General features: G+C 44.6%; 1 protein-coding gene across 1 annotated transcript in view; it reads right to left on the reverse strand.

The window, feature by feature from the left end:
- Positions 1–12,222, reverse strand: part of wnk4a (WNK lysine deficient protein kinase 4a) — a 39,509-nt gene that overhangs the window by 3,702 nt on the left and 23,585 nt on the right. The window contains exons 9-17 of the mRNA XM_061094820.1: positions 11,966–12,117; positions 10,403–10,476; positions 8,585–8,720; positions 8,070–8,186; positions 6,273–6,446; positions 4,584–4,638; positions 4,138–4,269; positions 2,035–2,864; positions 1,379–1,466 (exon numbers count right to left, since the gene is read on the reverse strand). Coding sequence (XP_060950803.1) covers positions 1,379–1,466; positions 2,035–2,864; positions 4,138–4,269; positions 4,584–4,638; positions 6,273–6,446; positions 8,070–8,186; positions 8,585–8,720; positions 10,403–10,476; positions 11,966–12,117 — 1,758 coding nt within the window. The remainder of the gene's footprint in view (positions 1–1,378; positions 1,467–2,034; positions 2,865–4,137; positions 4,270–4,583; positions 4,639–6,272; positions 6,447–8,069; positions 8,187–8,584; positions 8,721–10,402; positions 10,477–11,965; positions 12,118–12,222) is intronic.

Raw genomic sequence — 12,222 nt, forward strand, 5'->3', positions numbered from 1 at the left:
CATTTAGACTAAAATGATGCAAATACCTTGATCTAGGATCCTGACTTATGTCATTTAAACTGTGAGTTGTGTCCTCGATTGAGAAGTTACATCATCTGGACAGAGAGTTTATACGAGTGACAGCCAATCACTGGCTGAACAATGATTGTTCTCTAACCTGATCAGAGGTCCAAAACAAACCTGACGGCCTCAGTTTGATTAAAGAGGAACCCTTTTACAATGTGGTGCAGTGGTGTTGTGTTTCCACATGTTCCTTGATTTCTGGGGAAATAATTCATGGAAAAAAAACGTGATGGAAAAACAATCTCACAGGTTTAGGGGATTGATATCATGAGTGTTAGTAATTTGGTGCAGATCCAAATAAAAATCTGGATCTAGTGAATCTAAATGTGGTTTCATGAGGGGTCTGTTGTGTCTGTCACACCAATTTCTTACCTAAGGCTCGATGGGGCCCGACCACATCTAAATAAGATGGTTCTGGATCTAAATCCCGGTCTGGAGTGTGGGTGTCCTCCCAAAGTCTATAGAAATATAATTTGCCCATGAGTGTGAATGGTTGTTTTATGTGTAAGCCTTGTGATAGACTGGGAGTACCACCCGCCATTCACTCAATGTTAGCTGGGATTGTCCCCCCCCCTTACGACCCTCACTTTTAGCATAGCTCACTTTCTAAAATAATAATCTCCCGTTGGTAGATCTCCACTAAAGAGCCTTAATTTACAGCAGGGATAATAACTGATGACGATCGTAATGAGTAGAAACAGTCAGTCCACATCTGCAGACAATTTGAGGCTTCAGAATCCTGCAGTGTCTCACTCTGCCCACTAAGTGTCCTTCTTACAGTAAACACAGAGCGGGCCTGGGTGGGTGCCCGGCTGCAACAGAGGGTCTCTGTGCTCCGTGTGGAGGGAATAAACACTGACAGGTGTGGATGTGGGAGGAGAGGCGGGTAACGAGCTGCTCTGCTCAGCGATTGGCTGTCGACGGTGGGCAGGGCCGCCATCACACCTACGGTTGTGTTCATTTTGAATGGGACATTACATCCAGGCGCTTACGCAACATCTCCAGAGGCACCGCTAATGGATGATAATGTCGCCAAGGAGACGGCAGAGAGAAAGAGGGAGGGGGGATGGTGGGGGACTGAAAACAGCTCAAAAGGCAAGTTGTCCAGGACAGAAACTTCAGGCTGTATTTAGACCCAACACGTTATAAAACTGGAGCGCAGTAGAAAAACGTGGACTATTTGGCGGTGGGGGAGTTTGTGTATATACACAAGCATGTGTGTGGGTTTGTTTGGGGTGAAAACATGAACCTCGTCCAGTTATTTTACATCTGACGTAAGAGAAAAACACGAGAGAACATTCACAGAATTTCTTACCAGATTCAGGGGAAGAGACTTTTGGTTTTGGGACGCTGACGCTCATCTCAGGTACTGGGGGGTGCAGCTGAGAGCTGAAGGACGATAACTACACAGGCAGAATAAAGATTAGCAAAATAACTTGCATCAAATTGACCCAGCTTGATGGATCAACTTTAAATAAAGTCTCTCTGTCAATGTCGGGCAAATTAGATTTTTTCTATCCAAGATGTCAAAAATTTACAACTAGAAAAGAATGTTTTTTGGGGGTTGACCAACCAAATATACAAATTTAGCAGTTTTCAAAGACAAAGGTTGGATTGAATCATCTTAAAGTTTTTCCATTAATGATTTGCCCTTAAAATGTCAGGAAATTGTGAAGAACCCTGAGTTTGTGTTTTCAAATAATTAGTTTTCAAAGTATTCAAACCATTAAGATATTCAGTTCACAAGAAGTTTAATTCAAAAAATGTAAAACAAACAATGGAGACAAGACTTTCACATGTGATTGAAGCAGTGAATGTTGACTTGTTGCTTTACAAACGGCTCAAACTATTAATCAAGCATCAGAATTCTCTCCATGGACTTGTTGATTAATGAATCAACACATTTGCATATACAAAGACTTGCTTTGGAAATCAGATTCAATCCCTGAGATAAGAGTAATGCTGACTCACAGTGCTTTGAGGGCTCTCTGGGGGCGATGGGGAAAGATCTGACGAGGAGTCTGAGCTGGAGGTTTGTGGACTGGGCTGGGCCTGAGTTGGACCCTGTGCTGGGTACTGTGTCATGTAACTGTGGAGATTTTCCTCCTGGGTCAGACTGGGCGGACTGGAGAATCCAACCTGTTGCAGGAACTCCTGGGGAGTCGGCGGAGGAGTGGAGGCCATGGAAGGCGGAGAGACAGATTGCAACCAGCCGGGATAATTGTTCTGAGCAAAGAAAGCGGCTCCATCCATTTGTGTGTTGTCGGGGCTGTGGTAGGCATTGCTCTGGTCTGGGTTGCCTTGGTACTGGGCCTCTCCTGGAGTTTGGTACTGCTGTTGGTAGACCGAGGGGTAACCGGACTGCTGGGTCATGTGAGCGGGAAGCTGGGGGTGATACCCTGGAAAGGAGGGGATCCCCTGGCCGGGCAGGTTCGTGAAAGACTGAGCCATGCTCATGGCCATGGAGATGACATTAGCCAATGAAAACAGGGGCTGTGTGTGGGGGGGCCACATGTTGGGATGCTGAGGTGGGGACATGTTGATGCTCTCATTGCTGCCAGGACTGGGGGTCTCACGCTGAGGACTGGGGGACCCGGAGGAGGGTGAGGGGATTGAGGAGAAGGTGGGGTTGCTGGCTACGCGTGTGAGGGGGGGATGAAGCGCTGCTGGCTTGGGGGAACCTGGAGAACCAGGGTACGGGTACTGGAAGTGCGTGTGGCCCATGTAGGGTAAGTGGTAGTGCTGGTGGTGGGGCAGGAGGGACGCAGGGTGGGGGTGGTGCTGGTATTGAAGCGGAGACCCTGGGAGACAAAGACACAAAAAAAGAGTTTTAATCTGTGGTTTTGGAGTCAATCATCTGTGCAAAAAATAAATAAAAGATCCAAATGTCCTCATGTAATTGGTGCATCAGACGCAGGGTTGCACTGGGATGTTGGACGAAGTCGACCCAGAGGGACGAGTGAGATCACTCATTTCTCCTCTCGTCTGATTCTTCCGTGAACCTCCTGCCAAGACGTTCGCCACGAGGAACATAAATCTTTCCCATTCTTTCAAATAATGGGTTTCCATGGTGAACAAAGACATGTTGTTCAGGGTATAATTGCAGTCTTAAGCCGCAGCACGTGCACATTAGACTCAGATAGCTGTGAGGGCTTCTGCAGCAGTGGAGCGAGTGAGGCTTTTTGTGTATGACATCTTAGAGGAGTTTAAATCAAACACACGTGTGTGTAAACAGCCTTTTTGGGACCGCTTGTGAGATTAGAGCAGCCGGAGGTTTCTGCATCACTCCTTTAGGGAAGCCAACGTCCCAGCTCCATCCATTGATTTGACATTTACCTCAACAATGGCCCCTCAGTTATAAACCACACCTCCTGTTGCTGATGATGCAAACCAGCCTCTGCTTCTTTCCATGCTGACGGAAACGCAGGTTAGGCAACACTCTATAACAGTGGCGGGTGGCCAGGAGGCAGATTGCGAAAGCGACCACGCGGCGGACATCAAGCCGAGAGGGGGACGCGGCACGAGAGGGGATAAAGATGTTCAGATGGCCGCCGAGGCCGAGACACGGGGGCTCAGGGAGGATGTGTGTTCTTTAATTTAGTCCCGTGGGGAAGGAGGCTTTGAGGGAGGAGGAGGGGGGGGGGGGGGGCTTTCTTGGAAACTCTCTAGGAGTGTGAGCTGGCAAGCAGATGTTGCAGACGATGGCGGCGCTGGAGAGAAGCTCCCGGTTCACAGCGACAGCATTCACAGCCCCCCCCCCCCCGAGAGAGAGAGGGCCGCTCAGGTGAGGTAATTACCCAAGAGGGCCTGCTGCAGGGCAGAGACACATGAAGGCTTTGAGGTGTGGGAGACGGTGGATGGGCGGATGGCGCCATGCAAATGTCAGAACAATACAGAGAACACCCCCCCGAGGAGGGGAGTGGGGGTTTATGAGGTAGCAGAGCTTTGCTTGGACTTTATTCTCTGCCAGAGGACTGTACGAATATTTCAGTGAGCTGAAACAGTAAACAATGCTCGGCCTCTTCACGTGGGACCGGAGGGAGGGAGGGGGGGTGAGGGGGGGGGGGTATTTACCTGGGGCGTTGTGGAAAGACTGCGAGCGCATTAGAGGTCGCCCGGATGAGGTCACGTCTGCACCGTGGACGTCGCCATTGGGGCACGGGGGGGAGCCACGTACCCCTGCGCCCGGGTTAGCCAGGCCGAAGTCTGAGACAACACACACATGCATGAGATGATGACACACACACGCACACACACACACACACGTACATACATACACACACACACACACATGATGGTCATGCACAGAAAAATTGATTCAACACACAAATGCTAGGCTGTTATTGTTATTTGCCGATTTCAGGCTTGCAAGTAATTACTACATAAAGCACAGCGGTCGAGGTACTAAAGCAGTCATTAGTTTCTAGATTCGTATCAGTTTTAATCTCTTCAAACATCAGGTTGTCCACTTTCCTCTGACTGGGTTAAATGAGTTAATCAGAGCAGACGTGAGGTCTTACCGGGCAGAGAGGAGGACGAGTGTGTCCGGGGCAGCGGCTGACTGTGCAGATTAGGCTGTAAGAGAGAGAGAGAGAGAGAGTGGATGAAGCTCAGTGTCCACTTCACTTATTCATTATTCATGTTCATGTTCACATTGATTTGGTATTAGCACTGCAGCTCTCATGCCTTCATGCTCGACGCGAGACACAAATAGAAAACACAAAAAGGATAAAAGTCCTCAACACGGCTCCAAGCCACAACTTTGATTTCAACAAATACCAAAGAACTGTTTGTTTGGTGTTTTTTCAGACTTGTTTCCTCCCTCATACACAGACTCCGACACGTAAAATCCACGTAATGTCCCTTTAAGTATAAGACACTAAAGCTCAGGATGCATCTGAGTTATGATGATGAATTGTGTGACTCCCTGAGACCTGACCCCATTTACACGATGATGTATTTATTGTCAGTGTTGCATTCAATCCATTTGTATTAATTTGTGCAAAGAGCTGTTTTCTATCATAAATCTCAGCCTATTAACCTGTTAACAGAGCTATTATTGCTTTTGTTGCTCATTTAAAGGGAAAGTCTCCACAATCTGATTAAGTGGCCACTCTCATCCAGCTCTGTGAAAGCAGAGAGGAAGATATACAGAGACGTTTTCATTATCCAGGTTAGCAGCTGGGAGGATTCAGCCTCCATCCGATCAACCAGTCTGTGGGTTGGTGGGTTTCTTCCTGACTTAACCAGCTCAGAGTGGTTTTCGGGCAGGACGGTGCTGGGGAGCGCAGCCGTAATGGTTCTTACGGGATGTGGTGCATGTAATGTTTTTAATCAGGCGCTAGAGAGAAGCCAGGAGAGATCCGCCCCAAAGTGGTTCTGGGTAATTATAGTGGCCAGGGGGTCGGAAACATAGTGAACAAGGTAGATGGTTGAAGGTTGAGTCTGCTCTCTCGTCTCTTGTCCTACGTGAAACTGCATGTAACTCTTTTCTCCACTTTCTGCAAACATCTTGGATTATTTCTACTCAAGGGCCGAATGAGATTTGTTCTAGAGTAGAACATATCCTGGCAGAACAGAAGCTTCTTTCCCTTTAGCGGAAAAACTGTATCTGATTTGGCATCGGGACATATCTTGCACAGGATGGCACTGCCCTTAACAACCTCAATCATTCTTCCTGGAAATCTCCCAAGCTCACACAATCTTAATTAAAACAAACATTCATCATTGAGCCCACTCAATGTGGGCACATAATCTGGAAAATGTCCTTATGGTGGGAGCACTTGGGAACGATCTGTGGTTGTGGGAACAAATACAGTGTGTGTGAGAGAAGAGGGTTCTGGCTACGCTTCCACGAATCACAGGGTTTTATGACATTGGTGCTTTTAGGAACATTATGTTCCAAATGAAAGCGCTACCTCAGGTGGCGTTAACAACACTTAACCTTCCTTCTTAAGGCCGAGGCTCAGGAGGCGGCGTGAGGAAAGCACTCGGCCGAGCCTTTTCTTTTATCATCCAGTGTCAGAAGCACAGCGACAGCAGCAGCTATGCATTAACACCAGATTTATAGCCCTGCTTTAGATAAGCACGGCCACACACACACTAGAGCTGACTTGATTTATGACGATCAGTAAAACACACAATGCTTCGTTCCCAGCTAACAATGCTGCGATGTGGATGACTGGGGGGGGGGGGCAGGTGCTGCTGACCTGGGAGGAAGACAGCGAGTTGACCGCGCTGTGGAAAGCAGGCTGCGGCAGGGGCTGCCCGCTGGCGTGGACCGGGGGGTCTTTGGACATCAGAGCCTTGGCCCGTTTGATGATGTCACTCATGCGGTGGATGAAGCCCTCCTTCTCTGATGGCAGGATGAACTCATTGTGTACCTGGACGACACAAGGACAGTGGGAGAAGCGTTAAGATAGACGACACGACTGAGTCAAATCTAAGTAAAAACACACAGGTATTGTCAGTAGACGCCATTTCCTCCCATTGCAAAAAATTAAGCTAAAATATCCCAGAAATGTCCATCTTATATTTTTGACATCATTTGGAGCCAGAGTGAGTAAGAAGTGAGAAATGTATTTAAAGTGTACTTTGGCTGTTTAGTTTGGGCCATGTCCCATCTGCTAACGTGGAGGAGGCAGGGTTTATGACTCTTACTGCAGCCAGCCACCAGGGGGCAATCAACATGGTTTAGGCGTCATTACAGTCATGGTATTATCAGAAAATGTACCTGAAGTGTCAAAAACGTGTTATAGTGATATATTGTCAAATATTACTGTATTGTTGATAATAATAATTTCTCTGTTTAAGCTGTTTGAGGTGGAGCTAATCTTTTATGTATTTTCTTCACATATAGTTTAGTCCATCAAGTGTTAAAGCTGCAAAGTAACAACAGTTGTAAATTATTACAAGTGCAGAACAACGTGCAGCATATTTTGAAGAGTAGAAGTAGCAGGAAATAGAAAGTCAAAATACTTTTTTTAAACTGCACTTAGTTACACTGCCGGAGTCAATATTTTGTCTCCAGGTATAGTGGATGTGTATTTGTGTGTCCATCACCCACTCAGACACACACCCTTACCATCATCAGCTACTTGTTCTCAGGAAAAAACACATAAATCATTTCCTGCACAATGCAGCAGTTTATACGCAGAGGTCTATAGTTTTTTTGCATATTCATATGAATTGTGGGCAGGGGTGTGGTGAGGGTTTCCTGTCAGCGTGGCGTAACTCAGCTCATTTAACCACGGGGGCTGTTGTGATGCCAAGCACCCCCCCACTGTGCCAGGACTCAGTAAACAAAAGCCCACTGTTGGACGGGTGAGGAAACAGTATAAATTCAGTGGTGCTGCCTCTTCAGGCCCTCATCTCATTCGCCCCAACGCAAACCTCTAATGAAGCTAAGAGATAATGACAGGGGGTGGGGGGGGCTTGGCTGTTAGCCTGCGTCACTCACTTCCCAGTGACTTAGATTAAATATCAGCCACAGTTCAGATCAACAAACAAAAACACTGTTAACTAGAGGCAGAATAAATCATGTGTACGTTCGACTGTGACACAGGAATCTGCAAAACGTCTCAGCTGACACAGTGACCTCATGTTTCAGAGGAAACTGTTAACCCATTCATTTCATCTATATTTTTGCTTTGTCCGATATATGTGATGATCTGGTGTCTCCTCTATACTTTAAATATAATATGAGCAGTAATAAATGGTGCTTTGGTCGACCCATATATGTAGAAATGGAATATAAGGAGGTGGTTGACTTGACAAGTTGAAATATCATTATTGATTGTTTTTATTATTTGATCTGGTGTGATCATTTGGTTTTGGTGGCTAAAGTTAACACAGTGAGTTCAAAGTTCTGCTTATAAAAATGTGATTCTTCCTAATGTAACGTTTTTAAGTCTATCAGCATTTCTTTCAAGGTTGTATCTACCAAAAACTATAATGGTCAAATTGTGTTCTTATTGATATTATGAATATGATCTCTTGATCCCCACCATGACCGCAGCGATGTCTTCAGGGTTGTCTCCATCCAGGTCGAACTTGAAGGTCACCATCTTGTCGTTGTGCGTCTGCAGCTGACACTCGACCACCCGGTCCACTTTATCAGAGAGCTGCAGAGAGAGAGAGAGAGAGAGAGAGAGAGAGAGAGAGAGAGAGTCAGGACATGTGTCTGTTTGCTCTCTGACTCAAACACAGGGGGGTACGACATGTTTTTGTACGTATGTTTACATGTGAGCAATCGGTCACGTCATGTGTGTGAGTCTGTGACGTGCATTGTACTGTGCGCTCTTTGTAGAACATGTGCTTGTGCATGATGTGTTTGTCTCTGCCTCCTCAGTGTCCTGATCAGAGGAGACGTCCTGCGGTTGGAACAGCTCAGCTCCTGATAACACTGCACAACCAGGGTGGAGCCATCACTGTGCATCATGCCTCCGCTCATCCAGTCCTGCCCGTCGGTTTATCTGTTTACGATGCACTGTAATGCGACAGAGCTTTTGATTTATCGTACCCCTGTGATGCGCAGCCTGGAGCGAACCCTCTTCCTGAACAGCTTGGCCGCCGTTCGCCTGCCAGCCGTCTTCTCGCCCTTCTCCGATAGGCCCTCGTAGCCGTCGCTCAACCCTGAGGTCACGTCAGAGGCGTAGCTGGGGGGGAATAAAGGACAGAAGCTACTGGTTAGAACGTGAACTCAATGGTTCCTCACGCAGAAAGTCAATCTATCATTCGCAACAGAGGTGTGACAGGATGTGAATATCTATCACGGCTGATTATCTTGGCCTCACACATGAGGATAAACAGTAATCGCAAATGTCTTGATGTGTTTCTCCTGGGTGTAAACACTCAAAGTTAAACAATACGATGTAATGGGGTCTGTTCAGACTCTATAGGAAGGAGGTGTGGTCTCACGTCCATGTGATCTGTACAATGAAGGAGTTTTAGGTTCCAGAGAACTGGAGAATGTTCAGTGTGTTTTTTTTATTAAACGCTTCGGTTCAGCTAATTGCGTCTCCTGGGCCTTTTCAGTTCGCTGTGGTCACACACGCACACACACACACGCACACACACACACACACACACACACACACACACACACACTCCCCTCGGTCCGGCTCTGCAGCGCTCACTCACATTTACAGGCCTGCTGCTTGGCCTGCGTCCACTCGTCTCTATTTTAAAACCTCCCACCTCAAAGGTAACTCCAGTTCAAATAAAGCCTGTGTTCCACTCTAAAATGGAAATGACACAAAATAATATGTGTTGATATTTTTAAATCATTTCTCTATTTTGTGATCAGTATTCCAGGGCTTTTGTCAGAGGACAGAGAATAAAGCAACTGGCAGTAAGTTTGGTTCCTAGATAGTTTATAGTTTGGGGTCCTGAGCTGTTGTGAAACATGACACTCAACGAGACTGGACATTTATTTCAGTCCACCATGGACAAGCGGGAAAAACTAATAACACACAAATACATTTTAAAATGAACTGACAAGAGTTTTGAAATCTAATATGATCATAAAGGTCCAGATTTCTGTTTTCTTTTCTTTCATTTTAAACCAAATATATTTGAGCTTTGAACATGCAACCTGTCGACCCTGGATCATAGAGTTATTTTGAAAAAGTTCTTAGACTGATGAATAAAACACAAACTAGCACAGCAGATCCCCAAATTATTATTCATAAATAAACACCCTATCTTGCACTGTTAAAGAAAGTGAGACTGTGGAAATCCATCCTGTAGAAAACATAACCCCCTTGGTGGAGGTCACAACTAATATAATGAAAACAATAGTTTTAGAATTAGAAAGTGTCCCAGTCAATGGGGGCAATATAATTATGAAACATTGCCGTGTCTGAACAGAAGATGGAGCAATGATGAAAGCCCCTCACCACACAAACACACCCACACACACACACACCCAGTCTACACATCTATTATCAGCTCTCATGCCGAGAATAAAGCCCCCCCCCCTTCCTTATATCCCACCAACATGGAAAACAGGGCCTCCGCAACATCTGAGGCCGAGTCCCACAGAAACCTGCGAGGGTCCATTCTGCCTCGCTGCAATAAAAACACAGAGGAGCCAACTGCCTCGAGCTTGTTGTCACAGCCCCACAGATGTGGAGGAGGAGGAGGAGAAGGAGGAGGAGGAGGAGGAGGAAGAGGAGGCGCAGAGCGAAAACCCAGTTTCTGTTAGATTCATACAATGATTTTTCAACTCTCTGACTTTTTAAAGAAGAGAAAGTTGAAGTCCATTGTTCCTTGCATCCTGGCCAGAAAGGGAGGAGAGAGGAGAGGAGAGGAGAGAAGAAGGGATGAGGAGCGTTACCTGTCCACGGGGGAGCTGAAGCCGCTCGGGGGCTCCGAGTTGCCGTGGTCCGTGTTGTTGGAGACTGCAATGCTCTTTGAATAGAAAGGAGGAATGTGGAGGAGGTCAACATGGAGAAAGACTTGGATTCATATATTTTTAACTTTTGAGGTTTTCAGCACCAGATAGTAGCCATGAAAACATTTTCCATATGCTTATTTTTGAGTGCAGAAGTATTTAAAGTCATTCAGATTTGCACAGTTTACTTAGATAGATAGATAGATAGATAGATAGATAGATAGATAGATAGATAGATAGATAGATAGATAGATAGATAGATAGATAGATAGATAGATAGATAGATAGATAGATAGATAGATAGATAGATAGATAGATAGATAGATAGATAGATAGATAGATAGATAGATAGATAGATAGATAGATAGATAGATAGATAGATAGATAGATAGATAGATAGATAGATAGATAGATAGATAGATAGATAGATAGATAGATAGATAGATAGATAGATAGATAGATAGATAGATAGATAGATAGATAGATAGATAGATAGATAGATAGATAGATAGATAGATAGATAGATAGATAGATAGATAGATAGATAGATAGATAGATAGATAGATAGATAGATAGATAGATAGATAGATAGATAGATAGATAGATAGATAGATAGATAGATAGATAGATAGATAGATAGATAGATAGATAGATAGATAGATAGATAGATAGATAGATAGATAGATAGATAGATAGATAGATAGATAGATAGATAGATAGATAGATAGATAGATAGATAGATAGATAGATAGATAGATAGATAGATAGATAGATTACTTTATTCATCCCAGAAGGGAAATTAAGTCGTCATAGCAGCCGGTATATTTGAATACAATAAAATACAATACAATAGAATAAAATAAAAAATATTGAGGTAGAAAGAATAAAAAATAGAAACACAAGATAAATAGGTAGATAAGGTGCAGTGGCAAGATGATGGTAATAGTACTGATGATATGATGGTAATGTTATTGTTAGACAGTATATAAAAATAGTACAGTATATATAGTATATAATATAACATAATATATATTTATATATGATAGTAATTATACCAATATAATAGCAGTATATAGTAATAATGGCAGCAACAGTATATATATAATAATAGTAGTAATATAATAATAATAATTATAACATGTACACATGTATAAATATGTGTATATAGACTTATATATACAAAGAATATACAGAGAGTATGATATAATATATGATATATAGTAGAGGTATAAATATAAGTATTTGACTATACACTTAAAGGAAACTCACGGCCAAATCATGAAAATCAATCACTGATTATGAACATTCTTCATCAAGTAGCAAAAAAATACACATTCTCACTCCTCCTCTGGGAGTATCTCCCTCATCTTTACGGTCCTACGTACTCAATTCCTTTACAGTTATATACTGTTTGCATATGTGTCAGCGCTGTGTTTGATTTGAGTTGTGTCGTTTAACAAGGTCTCGTAAAATCTCTGGAAATTGCTCTTTATGGCGACCACTCACCGAGGGGAAGCGCAGGGCCGGGATGGGGGGGCCGCTTACTGTGGGGGAGCCGGCCTGCCCGGTGGGGGGGGTCGCGGGTGCGTTGAAGGTGCCGGCCTCCAGCGGATCCTGGAGCCCGGAGGAGCTCAGATAGCCGTCCGTCTCGCAGTCAGCTGTTTCAACAAAGGATGTAAACCATTAGCATGTGATCCACTGTGTGGCCTGATAGACCGACACAGACAGAACCACACACACAGGCAGGGGATGAGATATACCAC

Source organism: Limanda limanda, chromosome 21 (assembly GCF_963576545.1).
Source record: "Limanda limanda chromosome 21, fLimLim1.1, whole genome shotgun sequence".
Classification (NCBI taxonomy): Eukaryota; Metazoa; Chordata; class Actinopteri; order Pleuronectiformes; family Pleuronectidae; genus Limanda; species Limanda limanda.